General features: G+C 37.8%; 1 protein-coding gene across 2 annotated transcripts in view; it reads right to left on the reverse strand.

Moving 5' to 3' along the window:
• Positions 1-25513, reverse strand: part of LOC133525068 (stromal interaction molecule homolog) — an 81212-nt gene that overhangs the window by 10970 nt on the left and 44729 nt on the right. The window contains exons 5-11 of one of the 2 annotated variants that reach the window (XM_061861294.1): positions 24952-25067; positions 8757-8953; positions 7861-7980; positions 7559-7726; positions 7004-7138; positions 6468-6591; positions 6081-6143 (exon numbers count right to left, since the gene is read on the reverse strand). In XM_061861294.1, the coding sequence (XP_061717278.1) occupies positions 6081-6143; positions 6468-6591; positions 7004-7138; positions 7559-7726; positions 7861-7980; positions 8757-8953; positions 24952-25067 (923 nt within the window). The remainder of the gene's footprint in view (positions 1-6080; positions 6144-6467; positions 6592-7003; positions 7139-7558; positions 7727-7860; positions 7981-8756; positions 8954-24951; positions 25068-25513) is intronic. The other variant, XM_061861295.1, reaches the window with a different exon arrangement.

Genomic DNA, 25513 nt, shown 5'->3' on the forward strand with positions numbered 1-25513 from the left:
TTTCACAATGACATTCAATATGAAAGTTACGAATCTCATATTATTGTCACTGTGGTAAGGTACGATAAGGTACCGAAATGAAATTTCTTCTGTACAAAGTGGGCACTAGAGTAACCAAAGAACGCTCGAGTAGTCTGGCGTCAATGCAGCTCGCACGAGTCTAGGTAAAACTTGCAAAAGGTGGTTCAAATAAAACACAATCACAATCGTTAAAAGCTTTCAAACGTGCATTGTATAACTTCTATGTCTTCGATACTCTAAATTACTACCGTTTAAAAAAAAATCGTGCAAGTTAGAGGGAAATAATCTTGCTCTTAAACTATTTATTTATATGCGCAAACGAAACTTACGAGGGAAGGTACAAAAGTTCGCGGTATGGAAGACTTTATAATTAAATATAAAAACATTACTATTTTTCCCTTTCATTCTCGTATCTTGAAAATTATTTTGTTAACTGTTTTTTTTTTATACTACGTCGGTGGCAAACAAGCATACGGCCTGCCTGATGGTAAGCAGTCTCCGTAGCCTATGTACACCTGCAACTCCAGAGGAGTTACATGCGCGTTGCCGACCCTAACCCCACCCTCGTTTTTTTTTTTCTTACTTGTACTTTTTATTTAAACAAATAAAAAAGAGAAAACCTAACTCATACAAAAAGCCATAGATAACATACTGTAATCTAATACAGGCTTTTTACATAAGATACGCCATTACAACATAGTCAGCGGTTTTTTATACAGTTTTCTTTTCGTGTTATGTTTGTATCTATGAATATGCTGTGTATCTTATTACCCATTTGTAGTTTGCATATTTTACATATACTAACTGCTTGACAGTCCGATACACCATCTTAAATCAAAACTTTCTAGATTTAAACACGAATCATCCCAACATTACCTTACCACTTAGGCATTTTTAATGGACAAAATAGCTTTCTTTACTAAAGTACCTTCGAACTGATAAGTGTTTCAAGTACGTAATTTGCTAGAAGCTGGTTAGCAATTCTGAAATCTTCGTTATTCTGACAAGGATACTAGTAATAAAATCATGCATAAGGAAAGAAACCCACACCAAATGTATGTACAATATCATTTATAACGCAATGTGCAAGCAAAATAAATTACAAGTGTGAAATGAGTGAGAAATTGTACGAGTTCAAAACGTTATGAAAAGCGTGGCAACGAACATTAAATGTAATAAAAAAACAACTACCATTTTGCGCATCGCAACAGGGGCCCATTCCTCAAACAGTAGACTAACATTATTAGTCCACGAAGAGTTAAATTGTATGGGTCTCTATGACAACGTGCTTATAATATAACCTTCCTTCCTTTCTAATAACCTTCGGGAAATAAGCCCCAGCAAATTTACTGTATCACAAAATAATATCGGCTAATACCTTAGATGCTTCACCGTTTTTGCGTAAAGGTGCATCCATAACACAATAATGTAATTTATGTGGAGCAACACTGTTCAATAGTAAAAACGTTCACGAGTGAGTGATTTAAATTAGCTATAAGTATATTTTGATTACACTCACTCACTCTTCAAGTCACTGAAGATTTAACTCGCTCAGTTTAACTCATCTATCTCAGTGTTACTGGCTCGCTTTCCCACTCATGTTTCGAATGAACCGGCTGAGCCAAACGGGAAAACATGGCGGGTCCGTATCGCGTGATTTGCTATCTTGGTCGCACTTATGGCTGTGTTTATTATCTCACTCGTGAACAATATACATAGATCGACTGAGCGAAATGAGCGATATTTATCTCAATCTTTTCAACTCAGTGAAGCGTTTAGCGCATCTCTAATAAGTTACCTAATGTTACCGTGTTATTCCACAAAAGTACAAACAGTTCTGCGTCGCTGTTCTTGTTTAGGAAACAGATGCAATTTGAAAAAATACGACGAAGAATCGTGCGTGTAAAATTAATTGACAGTGTGATTTGAATATTTTTTGGCTTTTATAGACTAGGCGAACAGCACACGACAAAGGCGTTATAATTGTGACATGATAAACTTATTTTTCTATTCCATATAGATAGAAAAAGCGCACTGGGTGATTTTGGGATCGTAATACCGAATTACAAAACTGTATTAAATGGTCATCATAAAAAAAAACCCACGATACCAACCAAAATCCCGCAAAAAAAATTCCATTGAAAACTTTGAGAGCCCAGAGTAGGCAAAACGTATGAAGCCAGATGTGTTCATTTTCGCAATTGTCATATCGATCCCATGGGAAAACGTGTTCGGTATGACCATCTTAATCACTTTTTACGATTCGGGATCACGACCCCGAAATCAACCAGTAAAGTATTTGTTAAGCTTATTACACGAGAGTTATTTATTGTATAGTGTACTAAGACATGACTTAAGGTATATTGTGCCCCTTGAACTGTTTTAAATTTTATGTTTGGTTTCGGCACAAAATAAGATCGTTTCTTACGAGTAAAATATCAGTTTGGCGTTGTTTATTACCATTTATCTCTTATTTTTACGAAACATGTGCCAAAACCAATTTTCAACTAGCAAATTGTTTTAAGTATTATTTCATACATGCTTCTAGATAACTTGTAAAAATAATATTCTACAGCCTGAAAGCTTCCCATCGATTGTGATATAGAATACGGTTTTTAAATACTTTTATTCATAATATAATAAAAAAGATAAACACCAAAAAATATATTTTAACACTCATACTTAAGGAAATAGCTTTAAGTGTCAGATCTATAAGGAACTCATATATCTTAGCCTTTATATTTACTGGTAAACAATAGAAAAATATATAATTACATTAATTCTTAATTAGGTAACAGGACATCCTTGTATGTAACTATAATAAAACTAGTATCATTGAAATTCATAAATAAATAAAAGATGAAAACGTGTCTTCTTTGGTGCTGTAACTATTCGTCACTCAAAAATTATTTGACCTATTTCAATTCATTTAAGTTATTAGAGTATATTTTACTGACAGTTGATTTGTAAGGTTAGTTTTATGACTTTCCTTAAGATTGAATTGTTATTTTTTTAAAGTATTTGTCAATAATTACAGATAAAAATCATCACAAAGCATCAAAACGTTAAACTATATATCAACCCGCCTACGAATGATTGAAATGATAATATGTATTGAATAAACTTCATCTGCTATTAAAGTTAAGTACGAGATGTAAGAATGCCTTAAATATATCGCTTTGAGCACTAACTTATTAAAATAATTGTAGCTTACTTAGGTTAAATTTTATTTAATATAAATATTTATCACATAGCCTTAGTATGGTTATATGTTGATTTCAATCCGCAATTTACTTGTCTTTATAACATATTATTCTATATTAATTAACGTATATCAACAAACCTAAAAAAACATCTATTTGATATGAAAAATTGCTGCAAATTAGCTGCGATTGCTTATCTTCGTATTGCTTTAGTTAGATAATAAAATTTAGCAATAGCCACGATGTTTTTTTTTGTTAAGTCTAATCCAAAGTGAACATGATGGTTAAGGATAATATTGATGAAATACATTATTTTAGGCGGATGTACACCAACAGAGCTAGCATACTCTGTGGCATTCAAATGAACGGTAGACGTCAACCATCATTATGAACGGTGTCGTAAACCATTTTGTATTTGCTATGTCAGTGCATTATCTGCTTGTATGGACTTATTTGTCTACATAATGAATGGTTATGAGTATGAACGTTGCGCTTAATACGTATAGCACGTAACGAAACCATATTATACGTTCAAGATTCGATAAAGGTTCAGTACTATTTAAGATCGCTAAGTAGAAAATCGTATTCGATTGAATGAATTTACCATCTTAGTAACTGAGCGATGATAGTATAGGGCAATTAATAATATTATTATAGATGTCTCTCCTCTAAAGAGTAAATTAATAGCTTACGGCATAATTAAGTATGATTATGCGAGGTCCAACTATCCGAAAATCTTAAAACCCCATCGTTCATTCAAGTGACAGAATAACCAAACAACGGACCTCTGTTAACCCTTTGACCACTAAACGCATCGACGGACGCACGCGGCTACAGTCGAATCTCAACTTTCGTGCATTCCGATAAGGTTTAAAATGACGGGCCGCACACTGTAGGTGTGGCGTTCTAAGGGTTAAGGGTCCCCAGCAAGCTCGGTGCTCCATACAAACGTAGTAACGCTCTTTGCTCTAAAACTTTGTATCTACAATAGGATAAAGTATATCTAGTCGTATAATTAGTTAAAAAAATACAGCGAATTTAAGTTTTTATATATACTTACTAATTAAAGGACTAGATATACCTACTATGTGAAAACGAGAACGAAACTTCGTTTGTATCGGAAGGTGATATTCAGCCGAGCGTGCCGGGGACTCGTAACTATTACATAGGAGTAGGGAGCTAAAGTGTAAACGCAGGTATATTAAATTTAGAACTTCTCATTCGCGCTCGCGTGGTCGAAGGTTGAGTGAGAGGGATAAAGATATGACCCCGGTCGTCAGCTTGGTTGGTTACTATAGTTTCTTGAGTGAACGACATATCGGTACAAATTCTATCAAATAAGCACATGTTAAAAACTGATCTATGCTATTTACAAGGTAGGTAATATAATGTAAATAATGCTAGCTTTAGGTCTTAAATTGGACTGGAGAATAGTATCCTAAATCACATTGTAATGAAACTTTTTTTTTTATATACTACGTCGGTGGCAAACAAGCATACGGCCCGCCTGATGGTAAGCAGTATCCGTAGCCTATGTACGCCTGCAACTCCAGAGGAGTTACATGCGCATTGCCGACCCTAACACCCTCCCGCCCCTCGTTGAGCAACACTATGAATATGAATAAACTAAAACTAATTCATACTTTTACTAAGAACACCTCTGGAGTTGCAGGCGTCCATAGGCTACGGTGACTGCTTACCATCAGGCGGGCCGTATGCTTGTTTGCCACCGACGTGGTATAAAAAAAAAACGTTTAAGGAAATGTGAGTTAAGATGCTATACCTCATGTGTACAGATGCACAAACGTTCATTAATAAAGTATGGTTTTTTTTATGTCAAGCAGATAAAAAGCCCTTTTTATTATTAAAAACTGTACAGTAATATAGTAAGTTATAAAGTTTTTCTAAATTCTGAACTGATCATTTTGCAAAAATGCGCGAAGAAAGCGTCGGCATTAAATTGATAGCGAATAATATTAAATTTCTAATCTAAAGTAATAATTTCGCAGACACATTGATTTCAAGGAACGACTTTGTGCATCCGTCTCTAAATTGAAGTTCAATAGAAATGGAAAAAAAAATACTGACACAATAGTTACAATTTTTTACCGTTTAACTGTCATAAATGTACATTTTAACGGTAGATTCGGGTTCATAAATATGCATACATTTTTTACATTGCAATAAGGTGAAAAAATGTTTACATAATTATGAGTTTGACTGTACAACTGACGCGCGGCTACAGCTCAATATCAACCTTTTTGTGCATTCCGACAAGGACATGAGCCGCGCGACACGCCAATACAAGTTGTATAATTACTTGATAAGACAATGTTCTTTCATAGTCAAAAAATCCATTTCCATTGAACTCGACCATAAGGGGTGGCACATTAGCGTCTCCCGAGCGTCAGCGTCCAATGAACTACATGGCTTATGGAAGGTGGAGGTAAGAAATACAATCTCCATAGGCAGAACTGTTGCAAGTGTCCAGCTATCAGCTATAAATAATAGTTCCAAATCTCTCCAGAGTAGCGCTAGAGTAGCTAACAACCTAGGAGTTATTGACGGAGTGAAGAGTGCTGTCTATGATTTAATTTTTTTTTCCAAATATTCTAGGTATTGTAGCGCCACCTATTTAAGGTTTTTTGAGGGACACTTTTTGTTACATGCAGATTGTATTCCTTACCTTCCATACTATGGCTGCTGCTCGACGCAACGTTGCCGCAACTGCGTAGCGACGCCATTTTCCATGACGCCGACGCTCATAAGACGCTAGTGTGGGATCTTAGAACACGTTCTAGTCTACATGTAGATGTTCGTAGAGCAGCGACTTGGCGTCGAGGTCGTCGACCTTACCTGAGCCGCAGAGCGACGCGTCGTCGCCGACGCTCAGGTCGTCCTGCGAGCTGCCCATGCGCACTGGAACATGGAAAACGATTTTTAGAACGAGTAAATGGGATATTTTATAGAAAGGTGAGTACCCTTTTTTATTTGGAAAATGTAATGTTATTTCTAACCAATATCGTGTGCTATATTGGATCTAATAAGAGAATAAAGTATGCCAAAATTTCCGTAAATTTTTCATAACATCCATTTCGTTACCTTCATACAGTCTTTGAATTAAATTTTGACTATGCGATATTTAATAACTTTTATTGTTCGATTTAAGGCTGAAAATAGTGCAAAGATTTGAAAAGCTATTAAAACTTTACAAAATATATTAGTGTGATTTATCTCACTCACCTCTAGCGCCAGGACGACCGTTGGAGTTCCTGTACAGCATGCCCTCTAAGAACTGAATGCCGTTGTTGTTGATTATGTTGAAGCCGCACAGCCGCTCAATCTGTTTCCATCTGTGCATTCTCTCCTGCAAATAAATATTTAGCTTAGAATTAGAACTGAAGTACTGTGCGCGCTCCAATCGTCATACTGAAAGAATCGAGCAAAGTCTGACATACACGAGGCCAAGGCGCGCTCCAATGTCGGTCGTCGAAGGCGCTTCTACAGTGAAAGAATCGGGCGTAGCCCGATATAAACGAGGCCCTGCGCGGGCTCCAATGCCGGGCGCCTAAGGTGCTCCTACACTGAAAGAGGCGGGCGAAACCCGATACAAACGAGGCACCGTGCGCGCTCCAATGCCGGGCGCCTAAGGCGCTCCTATACTGAAAGAGTCGGGCGAAACCCAATATCAACGGGGCACTGTGCTGTGCGCTGTGTCATACAATGAAAGTTTCGTTTTTTCCATTCGTGCTAGCTTTCGTGAATCAACCTGTACTTACCGATAGCTCCTGAGTGACTTCATTGAGCGCGGTGCGCGCCTCGACGATAGAACGGTCCACGTCGTCTATGGACTTGCCGTGCGTGGATACAAATGCTCCGACCAGACTTGAGCGCTTCTTGCGGAGTTTCTCGCACTGAAAACGCAAACAAATATATAGATAACAGTTGAGTAACGTCATTCTATGATACAATGTTCTGCGAGTGCTATTAATAATGCCACTCTAGAGAACCGTATTGCATAAAAAGAAGCGATTCGTTGTCAAAAATAAACGGCCTAAGTTGGATCACTTACTACATCTGATTTTGAGCGATCAGTCTGTTTACAATTATTTACGCTTGCCTAGAAGAAACCAAGAGGGTATTCAATTGCTACACCAGGGTGCCCAGCAAAGATGTAAAATATACGGGATCACAAATGCCATGACAAGTCACGTGATTATTTCCATACGTTATTTAAGTTTCAATTTGAGTTTTCTAACAAGGATTGCCAATTTGCCACTTACCTAGGCTAGGCATGCTTTACCAAATAATTTGTGAACACCTTGGACACTTACCGCTTCTCTGGCCTGCTGCAGTTGCATGTCCGCCTGTTGTTTCTTACGTAGGTACGACCTATTTTCGACCTCGTGTGTGAGTTGGAGCCACTGCTGTAATCCCGAGGGTGGCGCCCAGCACCGGTCCTCGAGTTCGCCTTCAGCACGCCTTAATTCTGCTCTTAACATCTGAGAAATATAAAGGATCATAGTGAGATTCGCACCGAGTATCATATTAGAAGCCGATCGCCAATCGTAGAAAGAAAACGAAGTGTCGGAAGCATCGGTCCGGGCCGGGACCGTTCTAACGTGTGGAATCTCACCTCAATCTCAGCTTTCAGCTGCGTGACTTCAAGATCTGAGGAGGCGGAGTTGAGCAGCGGCGTGTCGCCGGCCTCTCTTAACTTCTTCTCCAAATTCTTCTTTTCTGTGGTGGCGCTTTCCTGAAAACGAATTAGTTGATCTCAATTATTTAACTCTTGACTATATAGGTGGCTTAATATAATTAAGTGGTAAATAAAGAAATGTATACATTAAGAGAACCTCAAAAGCAGCGGGAGATTTGATATGTCAGTTTCGCAACTTTTATATTCTGAGAATTCCCACAGCCATATGTCAACAACAGACAACTATGCCATTGATATAGTTGACAACAACTATGCCATTTAAGAGATCGATATGAACTAAAAATACGTGAGTAACTCTATCAAGGAATGAAGTAAAATTTCATGACAGGGGACATGTGAGACTTAAATTTCGTACGTAGCTTCGCCGTACGTATAGTAACTTAATTGTCCTAACATGTTCTATCCGCGCTTTCTGAAGTGCTTTCTGAATGTTTTCCAACGCCAGCTCAGCCCTCATGCGCTGCTCCTTATCCCTCAGCACACGTTGCACTTGGTGCCGACTGGCGCGATCAGCTCACACATATCCTACAACCAACTTTTTCACAGCATGTCGGTACCTGTTCTAGCTGCGTCTACTCAAATTCCATATGCATGTCATCCAGCGCCAGCTCGGCCCTCTTCAGCTGCTGCATGTCTCTCAGCATCCTTTGGACCTGGTGCCGACGTGCGCCACCACCGCCGCCTAGCCGCCAGCGACGGCACCGAGCATCATCGACGCCAGCAGCCAGTCCTTCCAGCGACTGCCTTCTGGGCTGGCGTGTCCGACCCTCCACCACCCAACCATAACCAGCTGTGAAATATCAAGTCGGTACCTGTTCTAACCGCGCCTTCTCAAGTTCCTTCTGCATGTCATCCAGCGCCAGCTCGGCTCTCCTCAGCTGCTCCATATCCCTCAGCATCCTTTGGACCTGGTGCCGACTGGCGCGACCAGCCCGCAGCGCCGCCCAGCCGCCGGCGACGGCACCGAGCATTAGCGACGCCAGCAGCCAGTCCTTCCAGCGACTGCCTTCTGGAAGAGAGCCCGGTCTAGGTAACTAGTATGGGTTGTTTTGATGGTGGCATTGGGAACACTTACAACTGGGCCATTTTATTTAAAGTTATATGCTATGCATTTTTTAAATTAGGATAGTTTTATTTTATATCTAGTCGGCATCACAAGCTCTTTTGACCCTAATAGGTAAAAAAAAATTGTTTAATTAAAATGGCCCAACTAGTAATAAAATATAATGATGGTCAATGGTTTCCTGACGAGCTCTTTTAGACCTTTGGGGAGTGAAGATGAGAAAACATTAATTTTAACACCACGCACGCGATTTAAAGGAATAGACGCTGTCACGTAGACAAATACGACCATCATATCGGTACATACCTACTAAAAATATTCCTGGCAAAAACTAGTGCTTGACCAACTAGTGGCTCTGTAAGCTGTATACCTCGCGCTAAGATTTGTAAGTTAAAAAAAAGTAAAAACAAAAAATACTTTTTGAGTTATTATCACTCGTAATAGTCTTAAGTGCCATAGACGCTAATGACACATTAGTCCTTTATGCCAATTCCTACCATTTTGATAATTTTCCAAAAAACTAAACTACAGAATAATTCTACCTAACTACTTAATCTGTTCACAAAATTTCATCGGTTGAGAATTGCGACCTATAGTGAAGAACATCCGGACATACCAAAGCAGTTTGTCCGAGTCAAAAGGGAGATCTTCGCTAACGCTTCGGTCAACAATATGAACATCCTTTATCAGTGAAAAAAGTTTGATCTTAGTATAGCGAATTTTTATACACCGTGGGCTGGTAAAACCCGACGGATTTTAACCACGCATTCCTGAGGTCATAAGGAGCAAAAAAATGTTATATGAGATTTGCTCAAATTCGGTATTTTTTTGCCGAATTTTTTTTTACGCTTTGTCCATACGACATGTTATTTCTTTTTACATCTTAGCGAGAAACAAAACATTTCAAGGAATAAGTTTTTAATTTATTTACTAATAATAAATTGCGGGTTTCTTTTAATCTCTGTCAGTAGGGTCTAAACCAAGTCACATAGCGGCAGCGTCGCAGCCAAAAACGCATTTTTCACTTAGTTATTAATGTTATTAAAGAAAAAAAAAATCACAAGAATTGTAACTATCTCTAAAACAAGACCGATATCAGAAAACTTATGACATTTTGGTCTCTAAATGCGGTCAAGAATATATACACATTTAAAATCTGTCTGGTTTTACCAGCCCACGGTGTATATTGGTCATCTTACTAATGACAAAGTCTCGAACGACCTTGTTTAAGTCACAATTTTTAGATGATAGTCATGTGCTAACTGAAGACTTACGAATTAAATTGAGTTAGTTTTTATTACGTTTAGTGGCTGTGGTTATGTAAGAAGTTTTAATATACCTATCTGTTGCCATCATATATATGATTATAGCCTCAACCTATGGAAGGTAGAGTTAATGAATAGAATCTCCATATACCAAAAAGTTTACGACAAAAAAATCATAAATAGGTGGCGCTACAATACCTAGAATTCTTGAGAAAAAAATCTAATCGTAGACACCGCACTTCACTCCGTCAATAACTCCTAGGTTCTTAGCTACTCTACGCTACGAGTGATTTGGAACTATTATTTATAGCTGACAGCTGGACACTTTTGCACCAGTACTGCCTATGGAGATTCTATTCCTTGTCTCTACCTTCCATACCTCAACCGTTGACTGAAAGTAATCGCATAAAGGGGACTTTATGAAACGACACATGAGATAGATAGACTTTGGAGTTTGGACTTTATGGCGTATCATACACGAGTTGAACTTGTTCTGCGACCATAGTGATTCCGGTGGCTTAGTTTCAGTTCTTTTATACTTTTAGACAAGTCTTCTTTACATTTTTTACGATAATTTTCTTGAAATATAAAGGGTGACAGAAACACTTTATTTTGTTCGGGGCTACAGTATGAGAATTACCTACAAGTGTGTCTGACCCCGTCTTAGCTAACGCCTATTTAGACCGAAAATATAAGAAAAGAAAGTTCTAAATACTTAATCTAGAATGTTTACGGGGACTGTTTCAAAAATAATGTATAATGATAACTATGTGCAATGCCGGATTTAGAAGTCTGGAGGCCTCGGGCAATAAAGGAGTGGAGGCCCCCTGGCCCCAATTTTTTTCCAAATAAAATGGTAAATTTACCGAATTCTCTATTGTGGGCAGTAGCCCCGATTGCCCTCCCCTAAATCCGGCCCTGACTATGTGTTGAAGCTTACAATATTAATCGTGAAAACATCATTGATTATTTATCACGATATAGTTTAAAGGACAATAGCCTTCACGATATTCACGACATCAGTATAAAAACCGGATAAGTGCGAGTCAGACTCGCCCACCGAGTATACTTTTGAGTGTTTGTTGTCATAGCGAGAGAATAATTTCAACTGTCACCAGGCTGTATCTCATGAACCGTAATCTAGCTATTACGGTTCATGAGATACAGCCTGGTGACAGACAGACCGACAGTGGAGTCTTAGTAATAGGGTCCCGTTTTTACCCTTTGTGTACGGAACCCTAAAAAGGTGTACTTAAGTTTTACAAAAAATCTGACCATACTTAAGCTTAAGTTTGACGACCAGTTTAGCCTAGTGGATAGTGACCCTGCCTACGAAGCCGATGGTCCCGGGTTCAAATCCTGTTAAAGGGTATTTATTCGTGTGATGAGCATGGATATTTGTTCCTGAGTCATGGGTGTTTTCTATGTATTTAAGTATTTATATATTATATATATCGTTGTCTAAGTACCCTCAACACAAGCCTTATTGAGCTTACTGTGGGACGTAGTCAATTTGTTTTTTTTTTTTTTTTTTTTTTTTTATACCACGACGGTGGCAAACAAGCATACGGCCCGCCTGATGGTAAGCAGTCACCGTAGCCTATGGACGCCTGCAACACTAGAGGCATTACATGCGCGTTGCCGACCCTAAAAGTAATAATGTCCTGTAATACTTATTTATTTATTTAAGCGTAACTTGTAGCGTAAACTAGCAACCCGAACCTGCTTCGCACGCAGTAAAGCCTAATCTCAAAAAGATAATACAATACACAAAAACTTAACAAATCATACACCCAAACCTTCCTCAAGAATGTATTGATAGGTGAAAATCGCATGAAAATCCGTTCGGTAGTTTTTAAGTTTATCGCAACCATACAGACAAACAGAAGCGGCGGGGTTCTTTATTTTATAAGGTGTAGTAATGAGCCCTGACAGTATAGCATGCGAGATATTGGTATATTATTAACTGTAATTATAAGAGACGGGTTGTCTATACTCTACACCATGCGCGTGCGCGATGCAGGCGAAGTTAAAACCTTGTAAATCTTGAAATTTAAAATTACAATGAAAACTTCTCACGCTACCAGCGAGGTTGATGTTCCTTATGCTGATTGCAATAATTAAGAAGATTCTCTGTAACCTTAATTTAAACGTAAAGGTTAGATAAAGTTAATTAGTAGCGAATGACTCGGGAAAACACGAACATGCCTTTACGGGTATAGTGTGAACACTCATTGCTCTTGTTATTGCCCCCTGCTTGTCTTTTGACTGGCAACGTTAACAGCAGGAGAGTTCGTAATATACCTTACCTTACTTTCCTAATACATATTTGTACCTATGAACTGTTGTAAAAAGTAATGAAATAAACGTATTTGTAGCAAAACCATGAACTAAACTTATTTTTTAATAATAATGTTTTATTGTATCTTATGCAGCCTGCAGTTAATTTACATATGATCCGACGCGAGACGTTCTCCACTGTTTTAACATCTGTGTTTCGTCATGAAAATATAAAGGCAAATAATTTCACATACATTATACGTAAACAGTGATATTCAAGTGTTTATGATCGCAATATATTTCATAAATTTAGTTCTTACCTGAGAAATTTTTTTTAATTTATTTATTTATTTAAGCTTATGGTCAGACAATATATTCGAGTTGCTTAAAATACTTTTACCTTCTGTGTTATTAAACTTCTACCGTCTTGCTAGGAATCGAAGTATACTTACCTGATATATTATAAATAAATATATGTTATTAAATATTATAGGACATCTTTACACACATTGACTAAGCCCTAAGCCCTACAGTACGCTCAGAAAGGCTTGTGTTGTGTGTATTATTGCAAGTAACATGCGAAGAGTCCGATCTCTGATTGTAAGAAAAAGCTATACTTACTTATAACTTACAACACTGTCACACTCAAATATTTTCTATAGGTAAAGCCAATTAGAGTAAAGGAAAAGACGTGTGGCACTTACGTCACACACATACAATCGTGATTGTATTCAAATCAAAACGGCTAGGACGCCTTAAGACCCCGTAGGTTCGTGTTCCTCTGTCACTTCCACTAAGCTTACCCGTGAGCGAGTTTGATGTGCGTGCTCGGGGCCGCGGATATCATGTTTTGAATTTAAATTTGTTGTAAGTTTAAAAAAAAAAGTAATCGATGAGTTCCCTCAAAAATAAAATTGCGCATTTTTAGAAGCAATTTACATTTTTTAGCTTTTGTGTATAAATTGTTAAAATTTTTAAAAGTGCGTTTAGACTTATGTTCGTGATATTTTTCTATCGAGCGAAAGTAAAAAATCAGGATTGGAATATTTGGAATCGCTAAAGACCCTTGAGAAAATCTTCAAGATTGCTAATTAAATGTTTGGCAACCGTGGGTATTGTTATCTAAAAAGCGGTACGATTTTTCAAAAACTCCGTTCTCTGAACCTACGGCACCTCAAGAAAACAGTAAGAGCCACTACGAAAATTCATGTTAATAATTAATAAAATGTCACATATCTAGGTGTACAAATGTGCAAGTTGAGAAAAGTTAGAACATAATCTAGGAAATTAAGAAACTTTCGTTTTGGAAACGGAAAAATTTCGATCTCCAATACAATAATATAGCCGTCCAATACAATAAGTGTTCGAAAGGACTATGCGTCACCCTTATTACCTAGGCAATAGAGTCCAAGTAAATTAATTGGTGCAGGGTAGATGTTCGCGCTTGGACTCTATTGCCTAGGTAGTAAAGGGTGATGACATTTTGGTAAAATACCAATACCTCAGTTCTGCAATGGAATTCAGCTTGGTGCCCATAAAACGAATTGAAGTAAATAGAAATACCTATCATTAGATAGAACCTAACTCTCATTTCTGTTGGTTTTTGGACCAGGCTCCATACAAAGTTGCCCATAGTCCTTTATTAATATATAAAATTTTGCATTTTTGGAAACATACCGACGGGAAATCAGTACCTGTGCGTGCGTGTTTTTACTTTAAACCAAGATAAGTGACAAAAAGTCTTCACCTCACGTAATATGAACATTAGTGACTCATGAAGGCGGATGCAGCGAAGACTATGTTATCTTGACAAACAGTACCATTTATTTGGGTTGAATCAATGCAACAAGCGATCGACAGCCCGCCTGTTTGCGACCGGGCGTCCCTCACGTCACGTCCCTGCACTACATCGACACGGTACATTATTATTACTCGTACATGTACATTTTCAGAGAAATAATAGACCAGGTTTCGAAAAAATAAATTACACCTCTTACATAGGTTAAGTTGAAAATGTCACAACAAGAACGTATATAACGTGGGCTCTTTACTATATCTCTAATCAATGAAAAATATTCAGAATATTCAGATGCAAACTAGATTGTCCTTAAACCTTGTAACAAATGAACATAAGGTAAACTGCAGGTTACGCGAACAGTAATAACACCAGTGTTACCGGAAAACATTATTAAAATACTACGCGACACATTCGAAGTTAAATAATCTGTTAGTCAGACCAAGCTAACTCTCATGACATTTGCAATGATAAAGTGTGGCAATGTCAACATTATTGTCAAATTTCTGTGAAAATGTGACATTTATGAAGGTACACACTCGTCGAGAGTCTCGGCACCGCGAGAAGAGCGAGACGAGACGAGGAAGAGCGAGACCAGAAGGGAGCAGTATGTCCGGTCACGTCTGAAAATATCGATACGAAAAATGTGCCAAAAATATGTATACACGACTTTATTGCCCATATATTAAGTTAGTGTATACTTATTTTTGGTACACACACGTTCTCGGCCTGTCTCGGGATGTCTTGACGAGTGGGTACAGCCCGCATAACATAGCATGCCGTAAGTAAAATATGGAGATTTATAAAAGGCAAGTCAACAGGTAAAAGAGAAAGAGCTAAGGGCCAGTTACACCAACCACAGTTAACAGACTGATCAACGTCACGCAGCAGAGATTTATGAAACTTCAGATAGGTAAAATACAATTTAGCGAACGCTTATAGTAATATATTATATTTCGTTTCTTATGGCATTCGGAAGAAAGTAGGCGATCTTGACGTGTCTTATAATTAAAAATCACTATTCAAAAATAAGTTACAGCAAATATGTACACTGAAAAATATTAGATAGCCGAACTGGTTTTGTAACTTTACTAAATAACTAAACTACGGTTATAAGAAAATAAACTTTGCATAAATTTACAAACTTATTTTGTAGTGTATACCCAGTACCTGAACACTGATAGCCAAACACGGTTTTGTAACATATAACACATAGTTCGCAAGTCCCAATTTTTGTGTAAACAGTAACCAACATTTTGTTACAGTTATGCAAACATTTCTTTCAGTGTAACAATTATAAATCATATACGATTATTTACATTATTTTTGCTTTCATAAATAATATGAACTATTTTTTTTAAAGCGGTTTTCAATAATTTTCAATTAAACTACACGTCAAGATTGTTTACCTTTTTTCTAATGCTAAAAAACGAACATTAGAGCCAGTTACAATAATTGCAAGATTTCATATTTAATGTTAAGTAAACGTTCTTACGTTAAAAACCATATTTGTACATTTAAAGTATTTAAGAACTACTTATGTGTATTATGATTGCTATTAATTGCTAAGTTTGGATATTTAAATGAAATAAATATTGTCTTATCTATAGCAGTGGCAGACGATTTGGTGCAACCGACCCTAAGTCTACAAGAGATAAAGCCCCAATGGGTAAATAATAAGCAGTTATAAACACAATAGTTCAATGTCAGCTGTCATTACGCTGTTCGTACTTATGGGATTATTATGAGTTATGAACATTCTTGACAAACTATCTTAGCATGGCATGGAATTCTGCAAATTTTATAACATTTATAAGCACGTATTTCATGTTTTATTTATATGACTGATAGTAACTAATGGCTTTTGTAATAATATAAGGAAAACTTGCTGTCACAAAATGACTATATCCAGAAATAAATAATTGAACACAACATATGTTTTAGGTTACTAAAGGTCGCTTGCACCAAAACATAATACTGTTAAAACATTCGCTAAATTATATTAAACGGATAGTTTATAATTATACTTCTCTACTGAGTCACGCTGATCAGTCCGTCAATTTGTAATTGGTACAACTGGCCCTAAGTTTACCTAGAGGTTTTACAAGAGGGAAAAGGAAATTATTATTTCTATAGAAATATATTTGGATATAAGCTTTTCATGCCACACTATGGGCGTTCGCTAGCTGGCGCGGGTACACGGAGCGGCCGCACGCAGGTGCCATGTAGGTAAAATCCGTCGTACGCGTCCGCGGCAGTTAGCAACAATACTCATATTATTTTTCATTAACCCGTTCACCCGCTCCGTGCAATCGCGCCAGCGAGAGGTCGCCCTATAAGATTTGGACTAGCTAGAGCAACTGTTTTTTTTTTTCATAAAGCATATTTCCTTATAAAACATATTACCATCATCATCAGTCAAATCCACGTATCGGCCACTGAACAGTAAAAACACACAGTAGGTCGTCCCTAGAGCGACCCAAGTTTCGAACATCACATCATAACACTACATTTGTGTCACTGCGTTACGAACATCGCGAAAACCGGCGGCGCGGACAATGCGGCGCGATCGAATGATATCATTCGTGGTAACCGTGATGAGACGGTGACCAAGCTTGAGGACTATTTTTTAAACTTTGTATAATCGTTTAATTCGCGTGGCCATGCCTGAAGAGTATTTAAAGGGACAGTTTTTTAAAGACAAGACAGATTGGCTAAATCCGGCGTCGCGGATAATACGCCATGATCGAGTGATATCATTCGAAGTAATCTTGATGGCATGGTGACCACACGAAGGCCCGATGGAAGAGACAGTCTCTTAAAAACTGCAACAAAACATTTTTAACACAGGAGGCGGGCGCAGTAACCACACATAGAGGCAGTAATTTTAAAGACTGTTAGACCGCTTCGTAAAACCTGTGGCGCGGGATAAACATATGTTGCGATTTTTAAAGACTAGATCCATTTAATACACCTCCTATGCTATGCCTACAGTAAGTGGCGGAAAACTGATATTGTACGAGGTCGGCGTGATTAGCAATTATGACCACGCGTTGGAATGTCGGAAGTGAGAATTCATTGGACTTCTTTAATGATTCTAAAAAAACTGGGGCACTAATAGGCACCTATGTTACAGTGGAGTGAGTGACGGTGAATGTTTTTGTAAGTTGTTATTAAGTGTGCGAACTGATGGTCATATTGGCGTAAAATTAATGAGATGAACGCAGAAATTTAACATTTATTTGACCTTGACAAGACAGCAAGTGATGACCTGTTTACTGCCACGCTAGAAGGCCGTCATGCCAATTCGGACATACACCTGGCATCAGCAGCTTAGCTGTCATTCGCGCGGGCGTCTCGGTCGCACTAATGTGCGGGCAAGTCTGAACTGAGCGAAATGAACGCGCGAATTACAGCTAACTGATATGATTCCAATATTATTCAAACATCGGTTTGATATCAGGTGCACGTTCGAATTGGCCTGCGTGACCCGCAAAGCAAATATGCGAGCAAAAAGCGATTAATGAATATGCTAATCATCTATTAAAGTATCCTAGAAACTTGCAAAAAACGTCAGTGTTGTTGGACCATGTTTTCTGTGATATTAGTAAGTTTGATTGAATATTTGTTCAGAAATAACTACTTACTTCGTGAAAAATAGGAATGACTTTGAAACGCAAAAATAAAATACTCCTAGAGCAAGATTAGATTAACCGAAAAAGTTGGTAAAGAAAAAATGTCCAAACCGTTAAGTAATATGTTTTCAGGTCTGTCCCGAAACTATAAAAATTTTATGGAGTCACCAGTAAATATGACTTAATAACACGTTGGAAGACTCGCTGTCGGGTATTACGGACTCAGTCACAATTCGATGCCTCGACCGAATGAAAATTGTACTTCAGTAATGCTCTCGTGTAAGGCTTCAGAGCGAGACAGAGGATACACTATACTATAGGAATTATTATTATAATAAGCCCGGTCAGTATTAATCGGAATGTATTGTATGGGAAACGTACTGTACCTTGAGTCACTGACAGTGTCAAAACTGACATACGCTATGGAGAGCGTAATTTAATTTCTATACATCTCGCTCGCACTTATATGCGAGTACGAGCGGATGCATAGAAATAAAGTTACGTTCTCGATAGCGTTTATGTCAATGCCGAGCTGGTGGTAGCCATACTAGTTTGCATTCGCTCGCTCGCGGCCAGGGATCGGAAACCGGTATTTTTTGTATGGGAACGAAAACGGTATTTTTTCGTTCTTTGTTAATTATTTCATTTCTAATTGGGCAATCTAATAATACGAAGTCGTTATCAAAAAACACAACCGAATCCTATATTTGGAGTATAAAAATAAACCGAAATATATGTTTATTTCAAAGTTTTTCAAAAAAAACCGGTTCCGATCCCTTCGCGGCAGCTCAAAAACAGTAACAATACACCACTATAAAGAAAACTTGGAGCAATAACTACTATATAAGAAAACATCGATAATTCGGTTTATCGATATAGGAACTTGTCGTCTTTCCTAAATAATGTATGTATGAAATACTAAATGCTGGGTTCACATTATACAATTGGACGACATGGATACATATATATATATATTACACTTTTATTTTTTATCACGAGAATGGAAAGATGAGTCGACCACTTTTAATCCATTCTACTAATTTATGTGTATACAGATACGATGAGGTCTTGCCTCTCTCGTGTGGCTGTGCCACTCACATACATGATCTTCATTGGTGCCTTTCCATCTCTTTACCCTTTGTGTGGCTGCTAAGCCACACATTTCACTGCAAGAGGAAATCTCATGATAATTAATGGCTATGCACCTCCAGTTGGGCAACGGTCGACTTGCTCCGGTCTAAACAGGGGTACATCCCTGGTGACTCTTATCATATTTCGTACATTAGTCACTTAGCCGCACAGGGGGGCTATGCCCCCCCCGGAGACCTCCACCTTCCCCATAGTCTCGCCTCGGTTGCTCCAACTTAGTCGACCGTGCCCGTGTGTTCCCGGACACACCTCTAATACATGGGAGCCCGGGGCTTCCCAGTCCAATGTCCTCGACTACCAAGTGTGCTGTGCACTGCAAGATTGGACTACTACTCACGGAAAGAACGATATGCTATAACCGTCTCCTCATCTTTCCACCTTATGATGCATGTTTAGGTCGACACAATAATATGGCAAAGCAAACACTCACCTGAGGTGTTCTCTATGGGGTACAAGCCTCCTAGAAGCTCGTAGCTCCTAACTTGTCTTACGACCACGAAATCTGCTCAACTCTCTCCTCGTTTCCGCGGCACAACCATTTCGCCATCTTTCTACCCACATACCAACAAGCGGAAGTTAGTCAAAGCAAGAGTGGTGTTACCACAGCTCAAAATATAGATTGACATTACTGATGTTGATACATACCGACTTTTACATGGCGAATCGCGCTGTGCGCGACAGAACTCTTTAGTCCCTGTCTGTCATTAAACTTTGTCCTCTGAAATCCGATGTCTGGTGATGACACAATCTTGTGGCGAATTACGAGCACAATAGGTAGAACTATTTAATTTATGGCTGCAAATAGCACGAGGAAGGGATATTGTGGTTTCAGTTAAATAGTACGAAGTAATAGGTTCTTATATGACTTCATCAGCTGACATGTTCATTCAATGACATAGACGGTGTAAAGTCTAAGAAAAATCATGCTTCGAAATTTAGAGTTAAAGTCTACGAATAACAATAACTATCCAACTAGACTGACTAGAACTCAAAAATAAATTTTTGCCAAAAATATTTTTTTGATCGCTGACTGTACTTTTTTACCACAGGCAACTCATTTTTTTACTCATCGAGACAATTCTAAAAACCACAACGCAATTAGGTTGCGTTGTTTCATCACATAGGTCCTATGTGTGTATCCGTCATCAGATGAGCTCGATGGTACCATAATATTGCATTGTCGCACCGACTCATATAACTATGCAAATTTTCAGCTCAATCGAACATCGGGAATGTGTCAAATGTAGCTTCCAAGATTTGATCCACACTAACAATCTAACATACTTGCAAACAAATTGTCATCTAATCAAATCATCCTATCCTATGGATAACATGTGTCATTATGTATTTTAATGGCAACGAGAAAACGTACGTAAACGGAAGAAAGACTTGCGGCCCGATTCGAAGAATGAGATACGACAGAGGCAGCTCGATTCGGCCAACCAGCAATGTCACTTTGACGTTAGAAATATCGTAGATACCTAGATCTTATTGGGATCACAGCGGAATAGAAATAAACGTCTATTTTGACATGTCGTTTAGTTATCGATCTTTTAAAGATCTTTCCAAGATCTTAAACGTGTCTTAATCATTCTTGGAATGGGGCCGTTGAAAAGTTCTTGAGGAGCTTAGGTACATTTTAAAGTATTGCAACAAGACAAAAATAAATAATAAAAAATGTTTGCAGAATATTCGGCACTTTAACCGAAACCTGCCGAATACCGAATAATTACCAGTGATTCCAACTAGAAATCTTAATATGCACATGGGATTCCAACTAGAAATCTTAATATGGACATGACCCAAATGCCGCGAAGAGTTTTTGAATACCCTTTATCAAAGGGGTTTGGTAAAGAAGTTGCGCTATAATTTTCTAGCAGAATCAATAAGTCTTTGTAATAACGTAATAACATAAACCGACAGAGAAGGAGAACAAACGCATCGACCAATTGTACACAAGCTTTTGAAGAAATTCTCGTTTAGGTGTTGACAGTTTCATGGTTAAAACATTAAGTTAACTTTTAACCCTCTTATTCATAAAACTTTACGGGCCTGAGTTAGTAAAATTATATTTTATCCCTTTCTTACAAATACATAAGTCAAAATGACAGATAAAGACAAACGATTCATAGGTAATTCAGGACAGTAACGCGTTTATGAATAACTTCATAAGGCTCTAACTGCCCACCATACAGGAAAGTAATTTTAATCAATATTAGTATAAAATATAACTGAATTTGTTTTGATTTAAAATCGACCGAAACAAAATATGTTTTTGTCAAAAACATAATTTTTGATACAAGCTTTTATATTATAGCTGACTGTACTTTTATTTCAACAGGCAACGAATACTCACCGATACAATTCTGACAAACCCTAAACACAAGTAGGTTGCGTTTTTTATAACAGACTTCCTATGGCCACCTCCTGTCTCCATCATCAGAGCAGCTCGATGATAATATTGCATCGTCACCTAACTTACATATGTATGTGAAGTTTCAGTGCAAAGATTTGACCCGAACATAGTATTATAAACAAAACTGTAAGTTAAATAAAAGCTTGTAACAAAAGCAACTCTGTTCCATTTAACAATGATTCAAATTTCACTGCAGGTAATTAGTACTAGTATTAGGACCGTGGGACGCTGGAGGTTAAGCGTGGGAGAGTTCATTTAAGGTGAGGCGATTCACCGTCATTGCTGTGTCATCGATGTTTTAGTAGTATAGTACTTACAAGCAAAAAACCCGTCAGACTTTGATAAGTACCATAAAAACTGGTTGTTTTTAAAGTCGACTTTAGCGGTAACATGACATAATAGAGATACATTTTTAGTATGTGTAAGTTCAAGCGAATAACTTGTGACTTCCTATCTATCGTACTCGTATTATCGAGTTGATCCGATGATGAACACAGGTGGCTATAGGAACTCTATGATAAAAACAACGCAACGTACTTGTATTAGGGTTTGTTAGAATTGCCTCGATGATTATTAAGTCCCATTAGATTATGCAAGTTTCTTGTACAAGAATCAGCAATAATTGTATGCAATTATTTAGTTTCAAAAATAGTATTCAATAATTGCACATGGGCAATAATCAAAAAATTGTATTCAATAATTGTAACCCTACTATGTTTAGATTTACATTATTGTACGAAAATAATAGAATGCAAGTCTTGACAAGTCTAAACCTTTTAGTTTTACAATACATGATGTATTGCTGCAATTATTGTACTTATGTATTTATTGTCCCAGTTTTTTTTTTGCTTCAATTTTATAATATGGAATGTGCAAGAAAGTTGTATAATGTATCTCCTCTCCTCTGGAGTTGCAGATAGGCTACGGAGACTGCTTATCATCAGGCGGGCCGTATGATTGTTTGCCACCGACGTAGTATAAAAATAATGTACAGTCTATATGAAAACTACAGTCGGCAATAAAAACTTATTTAATTCCATTTCAATTGAATGTCTTTTTCAACGATATATTTTTCAGCACGTGTGACATTACAGTCCAACACACTCATACGTACAGCGCACAATTGTGAACATCGTGATGTGTTATTATAATAATGGTCCACCATTAACTTGCGTCGCCGGTTTATAATAAATGAGGGTCGTTAAGATAGAAAAATCATTCGCTTTGTGATGTGAGGTTGATGTACTGGTTTCAAAGAATATTTGGGCGATCGGGCAAGAGTTAGGATATGTTGATATGTAACAAAACATATACAGTACGACTCATTATCATACTAAGTAATTAAGTATAATGAAGGCACCTCCTTTATTTTTATGATAACAAACTAAGCTTTGGGGTCATCCATTAATTACATCACACGTTAAGGGTAGGGAGGGAGGGGGTCAAGAAAATGGGACATGTTATGACAAAGGGGAGGGGGGAGTCACAAACTTTGTGACGTCACTTTAACTTCACCAGTATTTATTAACGCCACGTCAGCATAATTTACAGTATTTTTGTAAAAATATTTCTTTTATTCGAAATTTTTTTTATCGGTTACTGTCTTATCCTCCTAATCCAATCATACAAATGAAGGTTTCCAAATTTTATAGTGAAATTTAGTTATAGTGTTTAATTTAGTTATTTACGATACAAGTGCAGAAAATAGGAAATTCGCAACGAGTGGTGATAAATTAATTTTAAATCGACACGAGTTGCGAATTACCTATTCACACGTGTATCGTACAACGTTTGTAAATTTATTTACAGTACATATGGTGCTACTTTCCTGCACGCGTGCGGCATTGAGCACTTTCCGTACATATGTCGAAACATTAAAGAGCCATATGTACTGTAAAACGTTGTACGATACACGTGCGAATAGGTAATTAGCAAATTCCTATTTTCTGCACTTGTATCGTAAATAACTATGGATTTATTTTGTTTTGTTTTTTAAAAGTATGAAAACAAAATAAACTTCTTAGTAGGTTAATTATTCTCGAGTCTAAAGCAGGATCTGTATAAATAAATAATATTTCGGAATGAACAGAGACTGCATACTTTTCTATTGGTCCTACATACACAAAAAATATTACAGCACTAACGAACTTACTTTTATGAAAACAAGTAGAAAAACAAACAAAATATCTTTTTGCGACTGAATGATTTGAAATCAGCAAACACTGATACAAATGAACTACTATATTCATCACTATCACTATATTATGACATCAAACGACTCTCAATATAGCCTTAAACTTGGCAACATAGCGCGCCATCTATGCACAAGTTTGAACAACGCCACGTCACATAACTGCGCTCTCCTGCGCAGACTATATTCATAGATGGAAGTTCCATTTTCAGCCGACAGGTGAGACGGCCGGGCATGGAGGAAAATAGTACATTACGATACAAGTGCGAAAAATAGGAAATTCGAAACGAGTGGCGATAAATTAAAACACGACCGAAGGGAGTGTTTTAAATCGACACGAGTTGCGAATTACCTATTCGCACATGTATCGTACAACGTTTTACAGTACATATGGCCCTTTAAATGTTCGACACAGTAACGTAATATGCTACTTCTCGCACTAGTGCTATAAAGTAGCCCCATATGTACTGTAAATTTCATTTTTAACTGACTGACGAAAAAGGAACTAATAATGTAATAATGTTTTTTGAGTTTATGTTTGTTTGTATATTTATTTGGCACACCGTGTCACGAAACGGATGGGTAAATTGCAACGAATATAACGGACGTCAAATTCCATACCACAAATATTTTTTTATAGAAAAAATCCCTATCAAATGCGTTTTTAAGCCAAGTACTTATAATAATAAGCAGTCCCACTTTTCTCGATTTGGGTGAGGTCATGTCATGTAATCGTCTTTGCCAGGAATAGTTCTAATCTCTTATTATGATTGTAGTCACAGAATTGAAGGCAGCAAGGGTCGTTAGGCGCCTGTTTAAACATTAATTAGTGTTTAGTGCGAGTTCATATATTTGTTATACCCTGACTAAACAAAATTTTATTTGGCCTTCGCCATGTTGCAGATCTTCAGTGATACTAATTTAGCTTACTGACAAGGAGACTCTTTGACATCAGACGTTACACGACGACTGTTGACGTTTGGCGTAAACAGGCCCTAAGACAAAACTGTTTTCATAATACGTCAATTTCCTCGTATCATGGACAATAACGCACACGTTCACAATTCGAGGGCTGAGCGAGGAATGGCTCAAATCTGATAAGATAAATAAGTGTGTGTGCGTGCCAAATCGGCTCGTCATGAAGTCATAGTTTTGTCTTAGCCACCAACACTGTCAACTCTGTGATAAAAGTACAAATAAGAATGGATCTTACCTTTAGGGGGCCCGAAGAGGACCACGTCCATGGCCTTGAGGGCCAGCTTCTGCTTGTGTATGGGGTCCTTGATACCAAGGACGTTGCTTACGTACTGCATGTTGTTCACTGCCAACCTGCGGAAGGGAATATTGTAAAACTATTTTATCAGCCAATGTCATATACCAGTAATGCTGGGCTTTTTCTTAAAGGCTATCAATAAAAACCGAAACCATTTTCTAATATGTTTGTAAAATATATTGTAATAACATAAAACTTAACAGTCGGTAATGTGTGAAGTATGTAGGGCTCAGGGTGACTTTATCCACAGTTCTATTCCGTCACCAAAAAGTTCTCCTCATTGCCTTACTGCGCGGCCACACACTCGACTAGTGGTATGGGAAGTAGCGAGGGAAGTAGGCAGAGACGCAGTGTAGCCATGTTACTCGTCATCGGCCACCATTGCCACCATACTGCCCTTACTTCGTCTAGCCGGGAACTAGAACGGATATGTCGGACTCGTGGCCAAGGGGCCAAATACGGACTAAACACACCACGGTATAACCGTCTCGCAGCAATGGTG

This window comes from Cydia pomonella, chromosome 14 (assembly GCF_033807575.1).
Source record: "Cydia pomonella isolate Wapato2018A chromosome 14, ilCydPomo1, whole genome shotgun sequence".
Taxonomy (NCBI): domain Eukaryota; kingdom Metazoa; phylum Arthropoda; class Insecta; order Lepidoptera; family Tortricidae; genus Cydia; species Cydia pomonella.